This window comes from Hyaena hyaena, unplaced genomic scaffold (assembly GCF_003009895.1).
Source record: "Hyaena hyaena isolate Hyena2069 unplaced genomic scaffold, ASM300989v1 scaffold_245, whole genome shotgun sequence".
Taxonomy (NCBI): domain Eukaryota; kingdom Metazoa; phylum Chordata; class Mammalia; order Carnivora; family Hyaenidae; genus Hyaena; species Hyaena hyaena.
The window spans coordinates 1,382,689-1,410,651 of NW_024080878.1; the positions used below are offsets into that span (position 1 = coordinate 1,382,689).

General features: G+C 37.2%; 1 protein-coding gene across 1 annotated transcript in view; it reads left to right on the forward strand.

Annotated features, from left to right (window-relative positions):
* Positions 1 to 4,393: 4,393 nt before the first annotated feature.
* The window catches only part of IPO7 (importin 7), a 51,316-nt gene continuing 27,746 nt past the window's right edge, over positions 4,394 to 27,963 (forward strand). The window contains exons 1-5 of the mRNA XM_039244614.1: positions 4,394 to 4,612; positions 17,186 to 17,267; positions 20,844 to 20,997; positions 22,422 to 22,580; positions 26,525 to 26,681. Coding sequence (XP_039100545.1) covers positions 4,529 to 4,612; positions 17,186 to 17,267; positions 20,844 to 20,997; positions 22,422 to 22,580; positions 26,525 to 26,681 — 636 coding nt within the window. The 5' untranslated portion in view covers positions 4,394 to 4,528. The remainder of the gene's footprint in view (positions 4,613 to 17,185; positions 17,268 to 20,843; positions 20,998 to 22,421; positions 22,581 to 26,524; positions 26,682 to 27,963) is intronic.

Consider the following 27,963-nt stretch of genomic DNA (forward strand, 5'->3'; position numbering starts at 1 on the left):
TTTATGAAAACTCATTGAATTTTATGTAAACTATACCTTGATGAATTGATCTTTAAAAATTTTTCTATGGTTTAGGGCACAAACTTCAATTTTGTTTAGATCAATGTACTTAAAAGAAATACAATAAAAAATGGTCTTCGTGTGACAATTTCAGTACAAGGTGGTCTTTTACCTTGTCTTGCACATACTTTTAGATACATACATACCAAGTTGCTGAACGTGCAGAATTATAGCTGCTATGAAGGATGCTGTACAGAAAGTCCTCATTTCTTTGCTTTCTTTAACTCTCTTTCTTTACCCTCTTACTTGACTTTCTCCTCAGCCCTTTCTTTAATACCAACAACAATTTACTTTTGTTCTGAACTTTATAGTTACAAATCACTTCCCAGACTCATTTGATTCTCAGAATAATTTTGGGTGCCCAGGCAGGATTATTTATTGATTTCACAGGTGGAAACACAAACTGAGGGTCAGTGAGATAACAGTTTTACCCAAGGCAGCACAGTGCCTCAGAACATAATCACTCTTTTCTTGGCTTCTAGGTCTTTTTTTAGGCCCCCTACATTTTTTTTCCAGATTGTGGTCCCAGGAGTGAGCAGACACCTGGGAAAGGATAAGGCACAGGAAAGCTTATTTTATTTATTTATTTTAAAAGTAAACTCTATCCCAAAGTGGGGTTTGTACTCACAACTTCAAGATCAAGGGTCACATGCTCTACCAGCCGAGCCAGCCATGCACTCTAACCCCCTACATTTTGAATTGTTTAGAGTAAAAATCCTACCAAGATGTAAAAATGAATTTCACTTAGCTATGGTGATTATTATTAGTGAAAAAAACAAATTTTATGAAAAATTTTATCTAAAATATTTTTGTTATCTGAAATAGGGCTAATATAAGATGTATAGGATGTGGAGTTTCAGTAATTATAGGATGTCTTGACAAAAGCCAGTCACCTCAGACAGATCAGTCTAGGCCTTAAGATAACTTTGGGTGCTAGGTATTTATCATCAAAACCTTATCACAGTGTTCATCTATGAAAGCCTCCAAAGGAGGTGTGTACAGGGAAAATTAATTCTTTTATTCCCTTATAGTATAGCTGTATGGTCATTCCCTGAACCCTCCTTTCCTTTCATACCTGCAGGAAGACATGAGTTTTTTTTGTTTTTTGCTTTTGTTTTCTGTTTGAACAACAAAACCATCATTTACAAGCCCAGTTAACCAAATCACCCCTTGTATTGTTCCTTACCTCTATTTTTGTCCAATTCCATTCCAGTTCAAAACCAGCTCTAAAACTTTTCATTTTATACTTTTCTGATTTCCTTAGGCTAATCTTGCCCAAGAAGGCCTACATATCTATATTGGCTATAGTGGCTTGGGAATTGGGATTGAGCAGTGAGGTAAGGTTATCTATTTATGCTTATACTGGTCTAACATAGCACTTCTTTCTTTAATCTTCACATTATTTATTGAACACATGCTCATTTCTGTGTTTGTCACAGAGAGATAGACATGGTCCCTGCCCTGGAGGAGCTCACATCTAAATTTCCAGTCACATAAGTCACATTCTCTGTGTCAACAGCTTGACAAAATAATAATAATAATAAATAAATAAACTTACAAATAAGTTGCGTGTGCTAATCACACTGCCAGCTAAGCTTCTGAAGGATCCTGGAGCCAAAATCCTTGTGTGGATAAAGGAACTGGCTCCCTAAATGGTATCTATGAACTCTATTCTCTCTGAAGCATGCGACACAGCCTAGTGCTCACTTGGGCAGCACATATATTGCAAATTGAAATGACACACAGGCCCCACTCCAGCTTTACATGTGCAAACCTTGCTGGCTCCCAGTTTCCAATACTATAGCTTAAAAATAATTTTTTCCGGGGCACCTGGGTGGCTCAGGTCATGATCCCACGGTTTGTGGGTTCGAGCCCCACGTCGGGCTCTGTGTTGACAGCTAGTTCAGAGCCTGGAGCCTTCTTCAGATTCTGTATCTCCCTCTCTATCTGACCCTCCCCATACTCATGCTGTCTCTCTCTCTCTCTCTCTCTCTCTCTCTCTCAGAAATAAATATTTTTAAAAATGTAAAAAAAATAATTTTTTCCATCACCATTTCTCCCTTTCAGTTTCGGGGAAAGGGAAATATTTTTGGAGCACATTTTATGTGTCAGGTCTTTTACATACATTGTGCTATGCTGTAATTGTCACAATTTCATGATGGACAAGTCAATTCTGGAATCTAAAATAGATACGTAGTAGTGCAATAAAGACGGCTTTGGAATAATGAAGATTGAGGTTTCAATTCTGGTTGAGCCACCATAAGTCATTACGAGTTCATTCATTCCCTTTTTCATTTATTCACTAAAACATTTACTGAACTCTTTAGCAGACATTCAAGCTTCATGGTAGGAGGTAAGGATACAAAAGTGAATAAAACATAATCCTTATTTTCAAGGGCCTCACTATTGAGGGATGGGTAAGGAGGGGAAATCTTTTTCTTTCTTTTTAAGTTTATTTTTACTTTTTTTTTTTAAATGTTTTTTTTATTTATTTCTAGGAGAGAGAGAGAGACACAGCGTGAGGAGGGGAGGGTCAGAGACAGAGGGAGTCACAGACTGAAACAGGCTCCAGGCTCTGAGCTAGCAGTCAGCACAGAGCCCGACGCGGGGCTCAAACCCATGAACTGGGAGATCATGACCTAAGCGAAAGTCGGACGCTTAACCGACTAAGCCACCCAGGCGCCCCTAAGTTTATTTTTACTTTTAAGTAATGTTAAGGTGTGTAGACCCAATGTGAGGCTTGAACACATGACCCCAAGATCAAGAGTCACATGCTCTTCCAACTGAGCCACCCATATGCCCCAGGGAGAAGAAATTCTTAAACAAATTGTATTAGTACCCTGATAGAGCTAACAACAGGTTATATTATGGAGATTTTATGACCTTTCACAATTTACGTAGCTTATGTGAGTCTTAGATTCTTCATTTGTAAATTAGGAATAGTTATGTAAACCACAATTCCAGGCACAGTGGTCCGCATATAAGGGATATTAATATTGTGAAGTTCACTATTCCAGGGAAAGACTTTTGTGCCCCCTTTCTCCTTCTTGCAAACTGAACACAATAAGTGATCTTTTAACAAGTTGCATTTAAAGCTTATGATTCATTTGAAGTATATATGTGTTTATATAACTTCATTATAATGAAGACAGATATGAAAGGAAATTACTTAAAATATCAGCATCCTAGAAAATCAATTAATTTTATTTGTCAGCTTTATTTCCCAGTCTTTGTCCATGTTACAAAGCCGTGTCCTCACATAACTGTTTTTGTGTTGTTACAAGGTATATTATATATATATATTTAAAATTTTTGTCTTCAAAGTTTACTTATTTTTGAGAAAGAGAGAGACAGAGTGTGAGCAGGGGAGGGACAGAGAGAGAGAGAGGGAGACACAGAATCTAAAGCAGGCTCCAGGCCCTGAGCTGTCAACACAGAGCCTGACGAGGGCTGGAATCCACCAACCGGAAGATCATGACCTGAGCCACCCACGCACACCAAGGTATATGATATTTGTAGTTTTTAATGCCTGTGAAATATTTAACTGACTGAATTCTTTTAATTTGCTTAACAATTCACATATCACTCGACATTTCTCTTGAAAGGTAGAGTGATACAGTGAAGAGAATGAAATCTTTTAGAACAGAAACATCCTAGGTTTGAAATCCTGGATGAACTTTACTATCTAAGTGACCTTGGGTAAGTTATTTAACCTTTCTGAAACTATTTCTTTAACTGTTTTAAGGTAGGTAGGATTCCAATAGGGATTATGCTCTTACTCTGCATTTACAGGTGATTTATATAGAAAGTTCCTACCAAAATTTGGATACTCAATAAAAACCGTATTTTTAGTATTTGGTAATCATAAATATGTAATATTATAATATCTTTCACACATAAAGGTAATTTAATCTTTTGTGTTATTTCCTTAAGATAAAGTCTCATGAATGGGAATACTTGGGAGCAAAGATGATGAATACTTTTATGGCATTTAGAAACACATCTCAAACTGCTTTTCAAAAGATTACCTTACCTTCCATTACAGAGCTACTAGCAATGGATTGCATCACACATTGCATTAGATTAACCTCACGGTCACCAGAGGTATATTATTATGGGAAATCCTTGTGTCTGATTGTTTTAATTTTTTTACTGTGAAGTTTGAACGTCTTTCCTTTTTGAAAAGCAAGAGTTGTCTGTAGGAGCGACAGTTCAGAGCCACGTGGGCTCGGAAAGCTCACGTGGACTACATCTCCCAAAGCGCCTCGCGGGCGCGCCGACAGGAAGTGGCTGGAGCATCTCCCGCCTCCACGCCGAGGCGAAGAGGTTCTATCCGGGGCCTTGGCGCTTCTCTTTCCTTTCGCGCCGGTTGCCGCTGCGGAGCGCGGTGGGTCCATGTGCGCAGTGAGCGGCGCTATTCCTGGCCCAGTAGCACCCGAGCCCCGGGTTTGACCGAGTCCGCGCCGCGATGGACCCCAACACCATTATCGAGGCCCTGCGGGGCACCATGGACCCAGCCCTGCGTGAGGCCGCGGAGCGCCAGCTCAATGAAGTAAGGACGCCGGGCGGGCGGCAGACTGTGGCAGGCCGAGCCCTCGGGGCCTGGCCAGAGGCGCGGACGGCGTCGCTGAGGGGCCCAACTGGAGGGGTGGGGCGGGAACCTAACTACGAGTGCCACGCCGGGGCGCCTCAGGCTGCTGCTGCGGTGGTGGCGGCGGCCAAGGCAGCCTTTGCGTCGGATCCTGAGCTGGGCCTCTGGCTGCGGTCAAGGCATGAGGAGCCGGCTGAGGCGAGGCGGGCGTGACGGGCTGGACACATGGCTGGCTCGGGTGGCCGGCCGCCCTCTGGCTCATACCCAGCTGGTTCCTAGCGCCCAGGAGGGGGCGAAACTCACTGAAAGGTTTTTCAGACGTTTCCGGGAGCAGTCTCGCAGGCGCCGGGTTTGGAGGGGCTCGTGGGAATGCAGAAGCTGGTCCTTTGGGGGCTGCGCCTGTCAGCCTGTCACTTCAGTGGGCTGATCGGTGATGGGCACAACTTTTCTTCTCTGCGACTGAACTGCGAGGGAAAGCTTTCAGAGGAAGCCCCCGCCTCGTAAGCAGAATGAGGGTAGTGCTGGAATCAAAGTGCAGTTTGATTCACTGCTCTTTTACTCTAATAATGCCTCAGTCGGGGAGGCAGGACAGTGTAGTAGAAAGTCAGGTGAGTGCACCCTTCTAGGTAGAGCTGAACCACTAATTTTCTTGACTGACCTTGGGCAAGTCGCTTAACCTTTTGATGCTGAGTGTCTCCCATTCATAAAATTAGGCCACAAGGTTGCTGTGACAGTCAAGTGAGACTATCAGTGTAAGGCAGAGTGCCTTGAAATGTGCCGAGCTCCATATCAACTCGCTAATGATTGGTTCCTTTTTTCCTCTTTATTTTCGAGGGACCGCCTTTGGAAAACAGCCTTAAGATGTGGGTATATTATTGTATTATTTTCAGTTTTATGATTTCTAAATTTCTGCAGCTTTTCATATTTTAGTGAGTATTTTAAAGGCTTCTTAACAGGACCCCTTCAATTTTCTATGCCAGTTAATAATTGTCTTTTGGTATACGTCTGAGCTCAAGCTTTGTGAAGTTCAGTGTACATTTATTTTTAAGTGGAAAAAGAAGTCCCTCTTTAAAGTAGAAATTCAGTTATTTTATACTTCTCTTAACTGGTAGGTAACTCTTTTAAAAACATTATTTAGGGGCACCTGCGTGACTCAGTGGAATAAGTGTCTGACTTCCGCTCAGGTCATGATCTTGCTGTTTGTGGGTTCAAGCCCCGCATCAGGTTCTGTGCTGGAAGCTCAGGGCCTAGAGCCTGTTTCAGATTCTGTGTCTCCCTCTCTCTCTGTGCCCTCCCCCGCTCATGCGCTGTCTGTCTCTCAAAAATAAATAAAACTATAAAAATTTTTTTAAAAACCCAAACATTATTTATATTTACTTTCCAGAAGCTACAGGAGTAATCCTAATTGGGCATCTTCAGTGTACAATGCTGTTTTAGAGATCTCTGCCCTCAAGGAACTTAACATTTTAAGAAGACCACCCACAGAGTTTAGACAAATTAGGTGTAAAATTATTTCAAGATAAAGATAAAACTTTTTAAAAATTTTTAATGTTTATTTTGAGAGAGAGCACATGAGCAGGGAAAGGGCAGAGAAAGAGGGAACCAGCACAGAACCGACAGAGCCGGAAGCCGGGCTCGAACTCACATACAGTGAGTTTGTGATATGAGTGGAAATCTGTAGTCAGTTGCTTAACTGAGACACTCAGGTGCCCCTAAAAAAGTTAAATCTTACATATATGAATGAGACCATCATTAGATCATACCAAGAGTGATGCTCACAGTTGTTTTTTAAGATGTTTTTAAATATTCTCTACCCTCAAGGCGGTCCTCCATCCCACACCCTCATTGAGCTCAAGAGTCCCACACTCCACCCACTAAGTCAGTCAGGGCTCCTTGCTCAAATTTTTAGGCTCAGAGTCACCTTGGGAGGAGATTAGATTTCTTTTGGATGTAAAATAATGCGCTGAAACAAATTCCCATATTAAACCATTATGAAACTATGGAGGTGGTTATGGATCATTTTTTATTTTGATTTATTTTTATGATAGACACAGGTTAAGATGGACATTTTGTTTATGAAGTATTAATGAAAGTTCAGTCACAGTGATTTCTATCATGACTTTATTATACTGCCTGAACATGCTGTGTGTAATTATTAATTTTAAAAATTACTTTTTGAAAAAAAAGTTGATTTCCTTATAGAAAAATTTGAAATTCATTCATTCTTCAGGCAGTTATTAAATGTCTGGTTATATACGCTGACATTTTGTAACGAGACCTGGGATAAATATTTCACAATGTGATTTTTGGAAGATGAATCAACAATAGTATTTATAGCATTTTTTACTTAACTGTTAAGCTTCTGTTAGAGTTTTGGAGTACTTTGGAATAGGGAACACTTTTTCTGTGAAAGAAAATTTGGTGTTTAGCCTGTATTTCTGTAATTGTTAGCTGTTTACATTTTTCAAATTTCTTTCAATTATTATACCTTGATTTTTTACTAATTTTCCCAAGGTAACTTTTCTTTTAATTAGAATATTCTCCTCTCTAGTCTTCATTCCACTTTAATGAAGTGGTCCCATTTCAATATTTTTTGGTTTGACTTTTGTGGTGGCAGAACCTTGATTTAGGAAATAGATTCCAGATAAGTCTTGAAGAAGCTTGACTGTAGCAAGAATGAGGAACTAACATTTATTTCCATCAGGCTCTTCCTGATTTTGGATAAGACAGGATAAAGCAATCCAATCATTCCATACGGATTTTATTCAACTAGTTATATTTTGGTTAATCTTAGTTAAAAGAAAAAGATCATTGACATTTGAGTGAATCTTTCAGCCAAGTGAAGTAATCACAAACTGTAAAAATTGTATATGTTATCAAAGTTATTAATAGTGCAGATAAAACAAAAACGAAGTGCTCTTACCTCACAGTGATTGCACTTAACTTTTTCATATGCTCTTTTTCTCCGTTATCTCTCACACTTGTTCTCTTACTTCCCTCTATCATGGTTGAATTGTCTCCATATCACTAAGGAGTTTCCCAGGCTATGACACCCCAGGCACACTATATCTCCCTTAGTTTATTTTTCTCTGTAGCACTGGTTTGTCATGCATATTTTACTTATTCTCACCAGTATGATTTTCAAGGTTCATGAGGTGAGGAATTTTTGTCTTTTGTCACTGCAATTCTTTGATTTGTCAGTGTTAGGCTTTTTACTTTATTATGACATAACAAACAATATAGGCTTTAGCTGTTATACCACTTCTCCTTAGAGAATTTTTAGAGTATTTATCTATTTTTTATATTTCATATAGATAAAATTAAGACAGTTCCATGAGACTGCTAGAGACCATAGTAAGGAGACTCTTGGCAGATATTTTCAAGACATATTTTAGTATTCCCCACTGATTTACTCTGTAGCATGGCATGACTTTTGATCTTTTTTTTCCTCATTGCTGTTATAATTTTAGACCACATTGTCATGTCTCAATTTGAAATTTCTTCATGTAACAAACTTTGCCTCAAAGACTGGAGAAAACCATTAAAAAGTACAAGCATTCTTGGAAATATGATTGAAAACTCCCTTAGTTGTTTGGGTTTTTTGTTTTTTTTCTTAACCTATGAGAAGTTCTGTACTAACTAGAGGATCTTAGGAAAGTTATTTAACTTCTAAGCATCATTTTCTTTTTCTTTAAAAAAATTTTTTTAATGTTTTATTTTTGAGAGAGAGGGAGACACAGAATCCGAAGACAGCCTCCAGGCTCTGAGCTAGCTGTCAGCACAGAGCCCGACACAGGGCTCAAACCTACAGACCATGAGATAATGACCTGAACTGAAGTTGGATGCTTAACTGGCTGAGCCACCCAGGCGCCCCTAAGCATCATTTTCCTTATGTACAAAGTAAAAGTAGTAATAGTATGTCTATCATTGTGTCATGTGGGTTGAATGAAATGATGCATGTAAAAAATGAGGAAAGTGCTTGGAACCTGCTAAGTTCCCTCCAGGTTATTTGAACGACTGCGTCAGTGCCAGTTGATTAACAAGTCTACCATACCATAAATTTTATTTCCTGTCTCAGTCTAACTATAGTAGTTGTATATTTTAGTGGACAATGAATGGAGAAAGAACACAAGTTCCTATTTGGACGCTGCGATAGTTAGTGGATAGCATTATTGTATCATGAAAATTGGCACAATTATAAGCACAGTGCCTGACACACAATGGGCTCTCAGTAAATATTTGTTGTACGCATGGAGAAATAAGAACTTGAATAATAGAAGTATCTTTCCAACTTTAAAAAAAAAAATTAATGTTTTATTTATTCGTGAGAGAAACAGACACAGAGCATGAGCAAGGGAGCGGATGAGTGAGAGAGGGACACAGAATCCGAAGCAGGCTCCGGGTTCTGAGCTATCAGCACAGAGCCCGACGCGGGGTTGGAACTCACAGGCTGTGGAATCAAGACCTGAGCTGAAGTCGGATGCTCAACTGACTGAGCCACCCAGGCACCCCAAATCATCTTTAAAGTAGATTTGTGTACAGAAAATGGTCATTTGTCATCTAATTATATACTTTGAGATTAATTGACTTCTATAGATCTAGAAGTACAATTTTAAAATTTTTTAGGAAGTCTAAAATATATGACATTTTGGATTTATTCATTCAACATTGTTATGTTTCCAGAGACTGTTTGCTACTTCCTACTCTCACTGTCACTCACTCACTCAGAAAAACTTGTTTCTTCCTTTATAAGATAAAGTTAAGACATCTGTGAAGGTTTTTGGCAGACTATTATAATAGACCGTAGTCTCCGCGTTCTTCCTGCTTTAGCTGCCAGTATTCAATGGAAACCTTTCATACAAACCTTTGCTCATGCTGCTCATTCCTCCTGTTAAACTCTTATTATTATCTAAAAATAAAAGTTTTCCTATTCACATATCTCATCAATACCATCTTAAATGCCATCTTTTCCTACTCTGACCTTCTGTGGTACTTTGTAAACTCAGAACTCACCTTTTTAATACCTAGCTTTATATATTCTTAAATTTGAACTATTTTAATTTTATTTGAACTAGATGATTGCTGTCTCTTCTACTCTAAAAGTGCATTCACTTTGAACTTCTCTCCAATGGGAATAAAATCTGTAGATGAAGACTTTTTTTTTTTTTTTTTATCTTGGGAGTATTAGCTGAGCATAGACATTCAACAAATAATTGTTGCTGTTATTTTTTAAATGAAGAAGGGCACCTGCGTGGCTTAGTTGGTTAAGCATCCGATTTTTGGTTTCAGCTCAGGTCGTGCTCTTATGGTCGTGGGATCCAGCCCTACCTTGGGCTCTGTGCTGACAGGACAGAGCCTGCTCAGTCAGGAATTTTCTTTCTCTTTCCCTCTCCCACTGTCTGTCTGTCTCTGTCAAAATAAATCAATAAATTGTTATATATATATATATATATATATATATATATATGTATGTATGTATTTGAGGGGAGCCTAGGTGGCTCAGTTGGTTAAGTGTCTAACTTTGGCTCAGGTTATTAGTTCGAGCCCCACATTGGGGCTCTGCATGGACAGTGCTGGGCCTGTTTGGGATTCTCTCTCCTGCTGTTCTGCTCCTCCCCTACTCATGCTTTCTCTCAAAATAAATAGAAATCTGGGGCGCCTGGGTGGCTTAGTTGGTTAAGCATCCGACTTTCGCTTAGGTCATGATCTCGTGGTTCGTGGGTTCGAACCCCGCATCGGGCTCTGTGCTGACTGCCGGCTCAGAGCCTGGAGCCTGTTTCAGAGTCTGTCACTCCTTCTCTCTCTGACCCTCCCCTGCTCACGCTGTCTCTCTCTCTCCTAGAAATAAATAAAACATTTAAAAAATAAATAAATAAAAATCGAGTGACTATCATGTGGCAAATCCTATCTTTAATGGATCTAATACTCTACATAAGACAAAGTCCTCACTCCTATGAAGTTCACATTTGAACTTGAGTTTTAAATATAATATCAGGAAAAAATTTTTTGAAACGTTCATTTAGAATGACAGCTTCCAGTCTAGTTCATTTAATAGCAAATGTGTTTGTGGTAGGTGCTGAGTTAAGTAATTGATTGAAAGAAATTCATGAATCCTACCATTCTGGAGTTTCACAGTCAACACGGCCTTATAAGACATGTGGTGGGACTTATAATAGAGCTATGTGTAAGTTTTGGAAAGGAAGCTTTTAAATCTGACTTTGGTTAAGGCAGATCAGATCTAAGCATCAGTATTCCTTCCCCTCTTAATACTTGCAGCAAGAAAAAATGCTGTAAGTAGAATTAGAAGGCTTATCTAGGAGCATCTTAAACCTTTAATTCCTAAGCTTAATGTGCTATAAAATGGTCATGCAGTTAGAAATGCAGCTTTCTCTCATGCTTTATGTGAAAACGTAAGTGGACTTAGTTTTGATACATTTCTTGATACTTTGTGTTTATCATTTAAATACTTAAACTACCTGAGTCACTTCTAGGATTTTTACAGATGATCACAATTACTATTGTAAGTGATACATTTTTATTTATAAATGGTGAATTTGATTGTTTTACTAAAGGACTTTTGAAATTTTCAATTAGTGAAAATCTTAGGTCTGGAAAAGTACAAAATGATGGCATGTTTATAAGGACAGTTTGGCATGTTTAGAAATTCAGCAAAATATTGTGAAAATAAAATATATATTTTTGGAAGATAGAAGAGTCTGTAGTCTGAGCAGGTAAAATTCCTTAATTAGGAATATCTCTTAAGTAGATACTCTTATGAATTTGGGAGAGGGAAAGTATCTGGATAGTTTGGCTGTTAGCAAGTTATTTAGTGATACAGCATGTTAAAGATCTGAAAGAAAGACATTGCCTTATTAATGTTTATAAGAAAAATTTTTTTCAGATACAGTAAATGCCTATATTATTTTACTTATTGTTTGCTTCTATCAGTGGCACATTAATGATGTTTGATTTAAAGTGGGTTTTTTTCTTTTGGTTACTAATATGATTAAGTTTTTTAAACTCCTTAGTTGGAAAGCATTCATGTATTACTGCTATTTTTTTAAAGGTTTTATTTATTTCTAGGGGAGAGAGAGAGAGAGACAGCGTGAGCAGGGGAGGGTCAGAGAGAGAGGGAGTCACAGACTGAAACAGGTTCCAGGCTCTGAGCTGGCAGCACAGAGCCCGATGCGGGGCTCGAACCCACGAACCGCGAGATCATGACCTAAGCGAAAGTCGGACGCTTAACTGACTAAGCCACCCAGGCGCCCCCATGTATTACTCCTCTTGAAAGGCTGGAAGACTTAGTGAAGAGCTTCAGACTGGTCCTGATTCTACCACTATGATGACTTAACCTCATTGTGCCTAATGTTTTGGGTAGACAAAATAGGGATGATAATTGTCAAATTCTCTAGTAATCCAGAAAAGTTAGAAATCCCTCTGCTCTTAAATTATCTGGCTGTATTCATTTATGTACTCTGATGTCTGATATGTATTCAGTGCCCTTGTGCCCATCTTTTCTCTTGTAAATAGTGTTAAGTACAGTAGCTAATTGAAGGTCTTTCAGGTTGCATTCCAGTGGGGAAAAATAATAAAAAGTTACCTCTTAAAGAGTTAGCTTTCAAAGATATTGACATTAGGTAATTACATTGGAAAATGTGCGTCTAGAGGAGAAACTGATATTGGAGAAAACATGACTTAAAATTTTTTTTTCATGTTTTTTACTTATTTCTGAGAGAGAGAGACAGACAGCGTGAACAGAGGAGGGACAGAGAGAGGGAGGTACAGAATCTGAAACAGTCTCCAGGCTCTGAGCTAGCTGTCAGCATAGAGCCCAAAGCGGGGCTCAAACCCACGAACCGGGAGATCATGACCTGAGCCAAAGTCGGACGCTTAACCGACTGAGCCACCCAGGCGCCCTAGAGAAAACATGACTTAAGTTTTAAGTCAATTAGAGGAGCTGGTAAACATCAGAGGGAAAATGTGTAGCAAGCAATAGGGAATGTGCAATTGAAGGTTAGGAGAGAAAGCAACAATGGAAAGGTGACTTGGTGAATTGAGAGGGAGGGAGTGTGGTCTAGAGATGTGGGGTGGACTGGAGGACTTCACTTTTGACCATGCCGATTTTTGGAATTTTGAGAAACAGAAAAAAGGAGACTGGAGAATTGCATGTAAAAGGAGGAAGCCAAGCAAAGGAGTTTTAAGTAAGAAGGTTTGTTGTGGATAATTTCGTTTCCTTTTTACTCAAATGATTAGATTTTCTGTTAGAATTCGTCAACACGAATTATGTAGTAAGTAAAAAGCTATAAAAAGAAAGGGTTGTTATTTCTAAGTGAGGGAGGTTAAACAAAATTAAGACTTTTTTTGGTGGGAAAAGCTTTTAATCTATTGGTAACATTACAGAAAACAATTTTCTGAATACAGAGTTAGTGAGTAGAATGCTAGTAAGGAGGTTGGGATAAGATTGTAGGTTAAAGGGTGATAGGGTCTGGCGAAATTTGTTTATGTGGATATGGATATGTGTAATCATTTTTCCTTTTGTAAAGTTAGACTTATTTGGCGGAGTGGGGGAAGCTGCCCTTGGAATAGAAGTTTTTCAGGCCTATTATTACCTGTTGTAATAACAGCTTTCCACCTGTGATGTTTTATGTTCATCTATCCTAGAAGTACATCCTTGATACTGCTTGAAGACCTCATCTTCCTTATCTGGTTGTGTAAAAATTTGAGGAAAAAAAAGTTCACACTTAACTAGATCTTGATGTGGTCACAATTTACCTATTCATTTTTGTCTTTTATTATTGTCTTTCATTCTCCTAATAATCTGAATATAACCCATTCTACATAATCTCCTGAATATAACCCATTCTACTTTTCTTTTTAAAAATCCTCTCGGGGCGCCTGGGTGGCTTATTCGGTTAAGCGTCCGACTTTCGCTTGGCTCATGATCTCGCGGTTCGTGGGTTCGAGCCCCGTGTCGGGCTCTGTGCTGACTGGCAGCTCAGAGCCTGGAGCCTGTTTCAGTCTCTGACTCCCTCTCTCTCTCTGATCCTTCCCTGCTCACGCTGTCTCTCTCTCTCTCTCCTAGAAATAAATAAAACATTTAAAAAAAAAAAATCCTCTCCCCACCATTTTGTATGGGTTTTAAGTCCTTTTGGACCCAACTCAAAATTTTATGTCCAATTAGAATTAATACCCCACCCTATCTTACAGTGATCTTTTATCTCTGTAGCATCTGACACATTGTAAGTACCAGTAAGTAGGTTGGAGTGGAATTAAAGGAAATGGAGTTGGAGTTGTGACTGTTGAAGAATTTTGATGAAATGGATTAAGGGTGAATGTCGAATTATCTGGGTTGATGACAATGAGAAGGTAAGAAGTTGTCTAGAAAGGTAATTTTGTGTTGTGGTTAGCAGCTTTTAAACTTTAGTATTAGCAGTTGTAGCTCTACTTAATGATGTATGATGACCCATTTGTTCCTTCAGTTCTTCTAGTTTTCTGATTGCTGGAAACCAGGAACTTGAAGAGGGGCCTATAATTAGTGCCAGCATCTCTAACTCATACTGCATCTTGAGGCCCACATCAATGTTTGCCAAGCTGTTGAGAATGATACCATAATTACTCGGATTTTATTTATTTTTAAAATTTATTTGAGAGACAGAGAGACACAGAGCACACTCAAGCAGGGGAGGAGCAGAGAGAGGGAGGAGAGAGAGAGAATCCCATGCCGGCTCCACATCAACTCAGAGCCCAATTTGGGGCTCAAACTAACAAACTGAGATTGTGACCTGAGCTGAATGAAGTAAGATGCTTAACCACCTGAGCCACCCATGGACCCCAATTACTCAGATTTTAAAGGATCTTTGTGATAAAGAATGATGCTAGTGATAGTTTTACTTAAATTTGTCTTCTAAATTACTTAAAATTACTTTTAAATTACTATGAAATAAATACAAAGATCTTTTAAATATACGATAATAAATGTAACAGTTAATGTGTGGTAGGAATTCTTTTAAATGTTATAGTTTGCTATACCCAAGAATGCCAAAAAGTTGGTAGAGATAACCTAGAGCTTAAAAGGATAGGTTTTCCTGTTTAAACAGTTAATGTGTATCTTTATTTATTTATTTATTTTTAATGATCTTATTTATTTCTGAGAGAGCAGCATGAGCAGGGGAGGGTCAGAAAGAGAGGGAGACACAGAATCTGAAGCAGGCTCCAGGCTCTGAGCTGCCAGCACAGAGCCCGCTGTAGGGCTTGAACCCACGAACCGTGTTATCATGACCTGAGCCGAAATCGGACACTTAACCGACTGAGCCATCCAGGCGCCCCTGTGTATCTTTATTTGATCACTGTTTTATAATGGTACCAATCCATAGTCTTTTTTCCTTCGTTTTTAAACTTTATTGAGGTATAATTTACATGCTGTAAAGTACAACTGTTTTAAGTGAAACTCCGTGGTTTTTATTTTTAGTAGATTCAGCAAGTTGTACAACTATCACCACAGTCTAGTTTTGGAATATTTTTGTTTTCTCAATAAGCTGTCTTTCCATTTTAATCTTGTATCCTAGGTCTGGGTAATTGCTAATCTACTTTTGCTCTGAATTTTCTTGAGAATCTCATGTCTGATATTTAGTATTTATGTCCATTTGTTACCTTCTTTGGGAGAATACAGACATTAGGGATTTCAGCTGGTTGGAAATTTGTATGAGGGCAGGTATACAAATGTCCCAGGTTGAGTTTGCTTGTGCTATTTCTGTAGTCAGAAACATCCTTTTTTTCTTACCACTTGGTCTAGCTCAGTTGCCTGAAAGTAACACTTCTGGGCACCTGGATGACTCAGTCAGTTAAGTGTCCGACTTCGGATCAGGTCATGATCTCACGGTTCGTGGGTTTGAGCCCCTCGTCGGGCTCTGTGCTGACAGCTCAGAGCCTGGAGCCTGCTTCAGATTCTGTGTCTCCCTCTCTCCGACTCTTCATGCTCGCTCGATCTCTCTCTTTCAGAAATAAATTAAAAAAAAAAAGAAAGTAACACTTCTTTTCCTCACTTGCATTTTTGAGATTTGTACTTGTGTTTTTGAAGGCAAAGTAACTTAAAAGAATAATAAAGTAAGCACTTATTTTCATAGTTCAGTTTTGCATATTTTTATAACTTGAATTCAACCACTTAAAGTATCCAGTTCTGTTGTTTTTAGTATATTCAGTTATGCATCCATCACCACAAACTAGAACATTTTCATGACCCCTCCAAAAAAAACTCTGCCTGCTAGCAGTCACTCTCCATCTCCCCTTCTGCCCTCTGCCACCTCCTAGTCCTGGAGTATTGGTGTCTTTCATACAGTGTATTTTTAAGGTTCACATATGTTGTAGCATGTATTAATACTTCATTTTTTTTTTTTTACTACCAAATAATATTTTATCATTATGTATGGATAAGCCACATTTTGCTTGTCTATTCATCAGTTGGTAGACATGGGTTGTTTTCACTTTAGGGCTATTATGAATAATGCTGCTATAAATGTTCAGGTAAAGGTAGTCTTGCTTTTTTTTTTTTTTAAGAGAGAAAGGGAGTGCGTGTGTGTGTGTGTGTGTGTGTGTGTGTGTGTGTGTGTGTGTGTGAGATGGGCAGAGGGAAAGAGAAAATTTTAAGCAGGTTCCATATCTTGCATAGAGCCAGATCCTATGACACTGGAATCATGACCTGAGCTGCATTCAAGAGTTGGACACTTAACTGACTGAGCCACCCAGGTGCCCCCATTTCTTTTTTAGAAAACCTGGAAACAAATACGACAACTTTAGGAGTCTTTATGTAACTTTTTTGTACTGTTAATGAAAGTGACCAGGGTCTGTTATTATAAACTGGAAAATAGAAAATGTGTGAAGAATAGCTCCTTAATAATCCTACCACCCAAGATCAAACTATAGTAGCATTCTGGGTATATTTCATTATTTTCTGTATATGTTGCATTGGAATTTCATATAAATGTATTAAATAACCCTATAGTTTGTATCCTATGTTTAACATGTTCAAAGCTGTTGGTTTTTAATTTTATATTTAAATGTAACATGCATACAGAATAGTCATTATAAAGGTACAATTGATTAATTTTCACAAACTGAACACACTCTGTAAAATAGTCATATTCAGAAGTAAAACATTATTAGCACCTTGGAAACCACTTTCCAGGCTGTTAATTTTTACTGATTTCGTTTGAGTGCAGCCACTCAGTAGAACATATCTCTATTGAGAAATTATTACTGAATTGGGGAAATGGGCATTACTGAGGATATTGTCTTTGAGCTCTTGCTGCCAGTGTAGGCTAAGAATGCTAGTTAGGATAAATGGGAAGACAAATACAAACCTCCAAAATATTTTAGGAGTTAAGCTATTAAATTTTTCTTTTAGTTCATAGGTGGTGAATGATGGGATATAAGGCTGGGACCAGCTTGTAGGTGGGTAGCCTTTTGTGCCAAACAGTGGAATAGAGTACTGAGAATATTTATTTGCAGAAATTTAAAACCTATTTTTTTTGTTTGTAGGCACACAAGTCTCTGAATTTTGTTTCAACACTGCTTCAGATTACCATGTCGGAACAACTGGATTTACCTGTGAGACAGGCAGGCAAGTTACTAAATTATTTTCTTGGTTTTATGTAAATCATCTATTTAAAAGATTTATGGTAGAATAGCAGAGGTATGTTGGGATGGCCCTTCATTGAATTTCTTCCCTGAAACTTGGTTTGCCCTCTAGTGTTTACTACAAACAGCTAGTGCCTTGGTATTTGGTGGTAGAGTTAAAAGAATGTGATATTTCGTTGAATTAAAAGAGAAGCTAAAAAGAGAAATTGATAGGATTTATTAAAAGATTGTGTTTATTCCGTTTCCTTGCCCAATAGATGATTCTAAGATACAAACCTCTTTATGTAGTTGTTTCTTTAGTGTTTGCCTTTACTGTTTTAATCATTTAGAAAATACAATAGTAGTTCCCCCCTTATCCATGGTGGATATATTTTAAGACCCTCCGTAATTGTCTGAAACTGTTCATAGTACCAAATGCTATATATACTACATTTATTCTTACATATCCATACTAAATGATAAAGTTTAATTTATAAATTAGGCAAGTAAGAGATTAGCTACAGTAACTAATAAAAATTAGAACAGTTATAACAGTATACTGTAATGAGAGTTATGTGAATGTGGTCACTCTCAAAATGTCTTTTCCTGTACCTACCCTTGTGATGGTGTGAAAAGATAAAATGCCTATGCAGTGAGATGTGGTGCGGTAAATGATGTAAGCATTTTGACATGATGCTAGGCTACTGTTGACCTTATGGTAATACGTCAGAAAAGATCATCTGCTTCCTGACTGTGGGTGACCACGGATAACTGGAACCACAGAAAGTGAAACTGTGCATGGGGAGGACTACTGTATTTCTTAGTTCCAGTTTCAACAAGATATTGAGCAGTTTTCTCAGTACCAAATAGTCTGTGAAAATGTGGTACACTACTTCTGATTTTACCTGTTAGTCTGCAAAATAATGGAATTCACATCTTTAGTGTCCTGTTACTTAATTTATTTGCAGATACATTAATTTTGTTATAGGAAATATATAAAGTACTAATAATTTCACCATTCTAGAAAAACCAGTTTTGTTGTGATATTATTTCTTGCTGTTCTTTTTCCCTATATCAGTTTTGTTAAAATTTTTTTGCTTCATTTAATGTATAGTAATCATTTCCCTTTTCTTCACATAGTGCTTTAAAATTTGTATTTCAGTGGCTAATTTACCATAATGTGCCATATGCAATGAACCATTTCTCAGTTGTTAGCATTTAATTTTAGATTTGTTTCATTAACAATTGTATTCCCAGTACCTAAAATACTGCCTGATACACCAAAAATACTAAAAAAATTAAATGAATGGATATAAGTTTATTATTTTTTATAATACTGGAATGTAAGTAGCACAATAATAGAGTATTTTTTATGCCTGTAAAATATAGTGATTTCATGGGACCCTGGTGAGCAGTAAATCATTATTTTAACCGTCCTTTCTCTTTTACTAATGAAGTTATTTTCCCATTTGGTTATTCTTTTAAATAAGAATCTTTGCCTTTAAATCTCAGATTTTTACTAAGATGTTGAAAGTAGCATTTAGGAGGGACCTTAATATTTTGAGACTTGATTATGTGCATTAGCAAAATTAAATTGTTCCAGAAAGTTGTTTAGTATGTACAAAGCTAGAAGAAGCCAAACTGTGGAGTTAGTCAAAATTTTAAAATACAGTCATTACTTTAAAAGTTACATTCTTGTAATAATTGAATGATCCTGAGGCACCTGGGTGGCTCAGTCACTTAAGCATCCGACTCTTGATTTCGGCTCAGGTCATGATGTCACACACGGTTCTTGAGTTTGAGTCCCATGTTGGGCTATGTGTTGACAGTACAGAGCCTGCTTGGGATTCTCTCTCTCTGCCCCTTCTCCATATACACGCTCTCCTTCTCTCTCAAAATAAATACATAAACTTTAAAAAATAGTAATTAAATGCTACTCTTTAGTATAGGGCATATGGTGGTGGCAACTGTTAGGTGATAGACATACTATGCAGAGGACATAAGGGTGTATTAAGTGTTAATTTTAATCTTTGTTCTCTTTTGGAGCAGAGGAATCAAAATTCTGAAAATAGTAGTCTAAAATACGTTACATATACTGAGTCAGAGTTTTTTTGTTTTTTTGTTTTTTTTTTTAAATTTTTTTTTGAGAGGGAGAGGGAGTGGGAAGGGACAGAGAGAGAGGGAGAGAGAATCTCAAGCAGACTCCACGCTCAGCATGGAGCCCTACCTGGGGCTCAGTCTCATGACCTTGAGATCATGACTTGAGCTGAAATCAAAAGTTAGACGCTTAACTGACTTAGCTACCCAGGCTCCCTGAGTCAGTGTTCTTTATTGTAGATGTAGTTTGTCTGAAAACTTTGTTGAAGGGCATTTTAATGTATTGTCTTAATCTCTTTTTGCCATACTCTAAGGTGGGGTATTATTTTAGTTACTAAGATAAACAAAGTAGAATATAAAAATCATAGATGTATCAGTTATCCTTGTTCAAGTAGGTATAAAACTTCAGGTAAGAGTTTATTACTAATCAGAGAAGAGTTGATGTTTTGTAGAATTTAGTAATTGATTAATTTTGAGTACTTTCCCTTTCCTATACATCTTATACATTTGTGATTGAGGGTTCTCTCCTGGGAAGGGGAGGACTGGATAAAAAGCATTGTTAGCAATCTAGGTCATTTCATGTTAACTAGTAATGTTCAAGATAGCAGTATGATTAGTAACAGAAAATAGTAATCTGTAATTTTTAAACATAGCAGATTTTCCCATAAAATAAAATGAATTTGAAGTAGTATGGTTGTGATATATTAATGAAATGCTTAAATTTATAGACTAGAGGTTTTTATACTGTAATTTTTCTATTATAAAAATAACAGCCTTTGTGTGTCTTAGTTTGGGCTGATGTAACAGAATACCATAGACTGCATGAGAGAAGTTTTCCTCACAATTCTAGAAGCTGAGGAATCTAAGATCAAGAAGCCAGGAGATTTGGTGTCTGATGAGAACCCACTTTCTGGTTCTTAGAACTTCATATGGTGGAAGGGGAAGAACCTCTAGGGTTTCTCTTTTAAAGGCATTATTCACCTACAAAAGGCCTCAGCCCTAATGCTGTCACATAATGGGTTAGGATTTCAACATGAACTTGAGAGGGGGCCACAAACATTCAGTATATAGTAGTGTTACTAATTGTAGAAGCTATATTGGTATGTGTATGTGGTTTTATCTTTAGAGGCTTCATTTAGAAAATTAATATGGTGAAATTAAGCTAAATGGCTTTCCTACAGAAAACAGGATAAAAAGTATTAGGAATAAATGTGATATAAAAAGTCTTAACAGTTTTGTTTGTATAGTGTGTTTATTTGCAGAGTTGTCTAAGGCTATAGGTCAAAACAGTAGCTAAGAATTAAGCTTATATTTTGATTATCAACTTTTAAGATAATAGAATGCAGTATTTTGTTTTTAAAAAGGATAGCTTTACTAACAGTGGTTGCTCTGAAAGAAATAAATTGAGGTGTGGACACTTATAAGGGGTATTCATAGTGCTTTCACAGTAAATACTCTTTTGTCAAATTGATCTACGTTTTAGGTGTTATCTATTTGAAAAATATGATAACACAGTATTGGCCTGATCGGGAAACAGCACCAGGAGATATATCTCCTTATACTATTCCAGAAGAAGATCGACATTGTATTCGAGAAAATATTGTAGAAGCTATTATCCACTCTCCTGAGCTCATCAGGTATATGTTTATTTTTAAAACCTACCCATTGTTGCAGGTATATAATTTGTGGAGTTTGGGAGGGGGTCTTTTCAGAACATAAAAACCTGTCCTTTTATTTTTTAACTTTATTTTAGAAAAAGAGAGAAAGTGCAAGCAGTGAAGAGGGGCAGAGGGGGAGAGAGAGAATCTCAAGCCCCTGCTCTGGGGCTTGATCTAATGTAACTGTGAGATCATGACCTAAGCTAGAATCAGGAGTCAGATGCTTAACTGACTTAGCTACACAGGCACCCCTAAAGACCTGTCATTTTTATAGCAGTAGACTTAAGAAATACTGTTACAGGCAAATTTCTTTGTATTTTCTTACTGCAATTTCTACAGTTCTAGAAACCTAAAGCTTTTAAACTTCCTGTAAAACTTGTGAAACATAGTGATCAGGTGAACAGGAGTAAAACAAAAACTTTAGAATGCTATCATATACTTTATATTTTATTGTCTTGGTCTTGTTCTTTTTTGTTTTTGTTTTTTTAAGTTTATTTTGAGAGAGAGAGACAGAGAGAGACATGCAAGTGGGGGAGGGGCAGAGAGAGATGGGGAGAGGAAATCCCAAGCAGGCTCCATGCTGCCAGTGCAGAGCTCAAACTCATGAAACTGCAAGATCATGACTCAAGCTGAAACCAAGAGCCAGATGCTTAACCGACTGAGCCACCCAAGTGCCCCATATTTTATAGTCTTGATATATATTTTTTTGATGAAGGAAAGAGATACTGGGCAGAGGCAGGGGAAGGGCAGAGAGAGGAGACACAGAATCTGAAGCAGGTTCCAGGCTATGAGCTGTCAGCACAGAGTCTGGCAGGGCTCGAACCCAAGAGCTGTGAAATCATGACCTGAGCTGAAGTCAGATGCTTAACTGACTGAGCCACCCAGGTGCCCCTATAGTCTTGATATTTAAAAGCTCTTATTTTTATATGATTTTGCAGAATTTTTAATGAGAATAGCTATGTCTAAATGAAACTTATCACTTTATAATAGGATGATAGAGGTGAAAAATAAAATCACCCACATTAAAAAATTTTTTTTTTTTAATTTTTTTTTATTTTTGAGAGAGAAAGAGAGAATAAGCAAGCGGGGAGGAGCAGAGAGAGGGAGCCACAGAATCCAAAGCAGGCTCCAGGCTCTGAGGTGTTAGCACAGAGCCCAGTGTGGGGCTTGAACCCACAAAGCATGAGATCATGACCTGGGCTGAAGTCAGACACTTAACCAACTGAGCCACCCAGGGCCCCCAAAATCACTTACACTTGTAACATTTGTTGGGTTTCTTTTAAATCAATAGGAACAGGTGGATTTTGCCCAGTGACTTATTTTTGTCTAAACAGCCATTTTCTTTGAGCAGAATTTATCTAGGTAGCATTTCTTCCTCTTTATTGTTTATTTTTGACTTTCAGGGTACAGCTTACTACATGCATTCACCATATCATCAAACACGATTATCCAAGCCGCTGGACTGCCATTGTGGACAAAATTGGCTTTTATCTTCAGTCTGATAACAGTGCTTGTTGGCTAGGAATTCTTCTTTGCCTTTATCAGCTTGTGAAAAATTATGAGTAAGTGTCTCTCAATTTCTACAGACATTTGAGAAGTAGGGAAAGCTTGGAAATTTTAAGGTAGTCTGTTTGAACATCCTAAATTACGTTTGGTATATAAAACTTAGTGAATTATATGTTGATTTTAATTCAGTAGTTTCTTTTTGAAATAGCATTCATATTTTAATTCTACAATTGCTTCTGTTCATTCAACTAAGAAACTCCTTATGCCCTTTTTTCTTATTATCTGTTTCGCTATTCAAAAACTGAGTTATCTTTAATTTCTCAATATGGGCTCATCAATTTGTGCTGGTTAAAGGCCTAAACTAAACATAAGCTTTTTTAAAATGTGAAGGGTAGCAGAGTACTTTGAGCATTAGAGCTCTTTATTTAACTTCTGGTTTTCTGTGAATTTTTTATCTTAATTTGGAGTCTTGATAAGATCCTTTAAGAAGGATGTGTTGAAATTTCATATGATCATTTTTAACCATTGTATTTTGAGAGATCCTGTTTCAGTGTTTGCATATTTGAACAAATTATAGTTCATATAAGTAATTAGTAATATATTAGGGCAAGGGATCATTTTAGATCTGGGTTTAGGGATAAGAAAAAATGTATAACCTTGGAAGTTGAGGCGTAGCCCAAAAGTGGTAAGCCAAATGTTGAATGGGTTATCTCCAAATGTGTAGTGAAAGTAATGAAATTTATAGGCACTTAAAAGTTTTGATGTTAGAAAATTATGAGGAAGTCATGAGGAACACTTAACACCATGATGGTGGCTTTATTTCCAGTCCTAACAGCTACACAGATACCATTGTGAGCCCTCTAATTCTGGGGCTTGTAGTTAGCCTCCAATACCCTTTTTGGGTCCCAGTTCAAAGTAGCTGATGAACTGCTGCTTTTCTTCTGAGCAGGAGAGAAATACCATTTACAGCATTGGTACTGGTGTTTTCTTGTGTTCCCACCAGCTACCCATCTTCCTGCTAAGGAATGTTCCAGCTGTTGCTCCAACCTCTGTCAAAGTGCCAGTTGTTGTAGTTCTGGTAAGTGAGTGACTAAAATGAGAGAGAATAACAATAATCTGTTATTGTCATTGAGGAGGTTCAAATCTCTCCTGTCCTATAATCTTAGCAGGAGAGAGTGTGACAGGGATTTTTAATGGGAGACATAGGAGGCTGCTACACTATTGGAATTCCATCCCATTCCTTTTCCGCCAGTGTTGATTGTGGAGCAAAAGGTGTTCACAAGGGATCTGTGTGGACTGAAGCAGTTCTAAGAAAATTCATGGAGAAATTGGATGTTGTGGTGGTCTGTAGGAGCATAGATGGCTCAGGAAATGATTGTCAGTTGAAGGAGCATTGAAGGAGCATTTGGAAAGGAAGGCATGTCACACCATATGGAGTAGTATGAACAAAGAAAGAAGGGTACAGAGGTGGAAATGAGATACTGTCTTTAGTCGGTAGTGAGGAGACCGCTATGATACGGATAATTTCTGTTGAGAGGTGGGGGCTAATTTTGGTCTAGTAATTGGGTCCATGTTAAAGAGTTTTGAATGCCATGATGGAGAATTTGGGTGTGACTCTTTTAGATACTGATATACCATTGAATTTTTTTGTTGTTTGTTTTTGTTTTTTAAAAGAAAAGTGATGGACTAGTACTTAGGTTTTCTGGTGAGCATGGCTCATTGGCACATTATAGCTTGTGGTAGTCCGATTTTATTGGTGTCAAAATTTCATGCTTTCAGGAACTTTCAGGTCTTATGGGATAGTAATTTGTTTCCTACCATAATTATTTTTACATACCAACTAGCTTAGATTGGCAACTAGTACCATCTAACTTGTAGCCCCCTCCTTGATACAGAGAAGGAGATAGGAAAGAAGAATGTATAATATGAAATGGGTACTCAAACACTCTTAATGTGGGTGGTCATTTGGGTTAGATAAATAGAAGCACATAACATAGTTCTACCTTTATTGTTAAAAGGAAATATTTTCTATAATTACTGAATGTATACTCAGATTGGAGAGTGCAAATGGCTTCCTTTCATAAATTCTTTTTTTTACTCAACTGTACAGATAATGTTTTAAAATGTATGCTACGAGTAATTTCTTAGCACATGGAAACAGTACTTAAAATAATGTCAGTTAATTGTTTAATAGTCTTCGACTGTTATTAGGGAGAACATTTGTCCTGATGTTTTTTTATTATGGACAGTTTACTTTGGTTCTAATTTCATCCAGTAGGGAAGAAGGAATCTGACCTTTTTACTTTTACCTTTTAAAAATGTGCTCAGATATTCAATTCTTAAATACATTTTCTTCCTTCAGGAAGGCTACCAGTAGATAAAACTGGAGTCTGGTAGGGAACATCAATTTAAAGTAGTATAATTTGAAAAGATAAATTGTGTGTTTTAGAATAATAACTAGTCTGTATTTTGCAGAGCTTTTGCTTATTCCTTAATAATAAGCTGGGGTGTCTTTCCTATATTTCTAATCCATTAAGTTACTTAAAATTTTTTTCACTGAAGCATATTTGACAACTTTTTTAAATTGAAGTATAATTTAATTTTTTAAGAAATAGGCCAAAGACCTTTTTAAATAATACTGTTAAAATGTTAAGAAATCTATATGTGGAAGTTTCTCACTTAGATCAGCAATTCTTTTTTTTTTTTTTTAATTAAGTTTTATTTATTTCTGAGAGAGAGAGAGAGACAGTGTGAGCAGGGGAGGGTTAGAGAGAGAGGGAGACACAGAATCTGAAGCAGGCTTCAGGCTCTGAGCTAACTGTTAGCACAGAGCCCAATGTGGGGCTCAAACCCACGAACCGTGAGATCATGACCTGAGCCAAAGTCGGATGCTTAACTGACTGAGCCACCCAGGCACCCCAGATCAGCAATTCATTACGCACATCCTTAACCAAATATGATCCTGAATTCAAGATTTTATGGATTTTAGAAAGGTAACAAGGCTTACATAATTAAGGTATGTTAAACACTTCCTTTGAAATTGAACCATCACTCAGTATTTTTTTCAAGCACACATTATTATATCTGCTACAAAATATGTGAATATCCACTCTGATGGGATAAGTGAAGGTCATAAATAGCCTGTTAAGTCAGGTTTTGTTGCCAGATAAGTTACAAAAGATCTTCCTGTTTAGAGTACTTATACATTTTTTTTTTAATGTTTTATTTATTTCTAGGAGAGAGAGAGAGACAGCGTGAGCAGGGGAGGGTCAGAGAGAGAGGGAGTCACAGACTCCGAAACAGGCTCCAGGCTCTGAGCCGGCAGTCAGCACAGAGCCCGATGCGGGGCTCGAACCCATGAACCGCGAGATCATGACCTAAGCGAAAGTCGGACGCTTAACCGACTAAGCTACCCAGGCGCCCCTAGAGTACTTTTAGAAGTAGAATATTTTCTGCTTTATAGATGCCATTTCTGTCTTAATGCTCTTGGTATGTAAATAACAAGGATGATAGTATATAATTGATTTTATACCAATCAGCTGCTAATATTTAAAAGTCAAGTCATTGTAGCTCCTCAGTTGTATCAGTATTCACAAATAGAGACTGTGTAGTGACATGGTTAAGAGGGCCGATCTTGATCTTGACTGCTGAGGCTCATACCTTGATGACTGTGCAGGGAAGGATACTTCTCTATGCCCTAGTTTTCTCAAACTATGGAAGTAAGGATACTAATGGAGCCTGGAAGATTATTGGCTTCATAATGAATGCTCAGAAAATCTTAAACATTTTATTATTATTTCAGGTTTTTCTTAGGTTGCTGTTGCTTGTGATTTGATTCATAGTTGGTTTTTCTTTTTCTTTCTAGGACTCTAAAGTTGCTTAGGAAGTATTTCCTTATATATTTGTGTGAACAAATAAGCAGTTTAATTTTGTAACTTATACATATAAATCAAATTGTGAAATAAATTCTTACAGAATTAGTTTGTATTCCTACCCAAAGGTACAAGAAACCAGAGGAACGGAGCCCATTGGTAGCAGCAATGCAGCATTTTCTGCCAGTTCTAAAGGACCGTTTTATCCAGCTTCTTTCTGATCAGTCTGATCAGTCTGTCCTCATCCAGAAACAGATTTTCAAGATCTTCTATGCTCTTGTTCAGGTAATTTTTATAAAGCAGTTTTTATATGTAAAATGTCTATCTTTGCTACATTAAAAGATAAAGAATTTCCATATCTTAAAAATTTCATCTGAAAATATAGATTAAATGGATCATTTGCTAGTCAAATATAAATTGCCAGAATTGTAAGTATGTTAAAAGTCTAACCAACCACACTTCCCTAAATACACAATTTCAGTAAATCTGAAATTATAACTGGTCAATCTTAAACTCCCTTAAACCGTCTAACACTGTTTACAAAATCAGTAAAAATTTTTTATGCCTTTCACCTTAAGCATTCACAAGTCTGAAAATAAATTACTGAAATTACAGTTTATATCTAGCATGAACTTGATATGCCAAATGTACCTAGATTGTCCAAGTAATTGCAAAACCTGTTCCTAAGCTTAACACAAAAATGTTAATACTGTTGACTTGACTGACACACAATAACGGGCTTCATCATTTTTACGTATTCTAAATCTTTCTGTGATAAAAGATATCCACTAAGAAAGCACTTGTATGTATATTCACAGTGGGTTGTAATTATTTATATGAAACAGTTTTTGATCAAGATTCAAAGTCTGGTTCTTTTTGTGCCATGTAGCCATAGAAGGATTCATCTTATCTACTACGACCTTTGGTTCAATTCATGCCCTTACTTAACTTTTAAAATATCACTTAAATAGACCTGTGATTTTTACTTCCACAAAGATCGTAACTGACTGACTCTATTGTTTGGTTGGATTTTGCATTCATTTGCTAACTCTGTAGAGACAATGTATTATCTCCCAGTCTTAAGCAAAGGGCATTTTAAAGTGATTTGGATATATCCTATCTATACTGTTTTTGTTTGTTTTTTAATTGGTAAAATTATAACTTTTTTAGATTAAGTTATTTTTATGAATTATTCTAGGGCATAGGGCAGAATATTTACCTCCCCAGCTAATCTTTTGACACTAGCATACCCTGGTATGCTCACTTGTGAAAATAGATATCCTAAAATTCTAAATAGGATATTGATTTTATGAGCCCATTAAAGAGAGGATTTATCCAAGAAACACAGAGTGGATCAACAGATCAGTTTTTGTGATTTAACTCCTATTACACAGGGAAAAAAGACTAGTAACCATCTTTTAAGAATACCAGATAAAGCATTTGATCAAATTTAATAAGCATTTCTCCTTTAAAAAAAAAAGAAAAACAACTCTTAGGAGTCCTGGAATAGAGATTTTCTTCACTTGATAAAAGACATTCATTAGAAATCCACAATGTCACTCCTGTG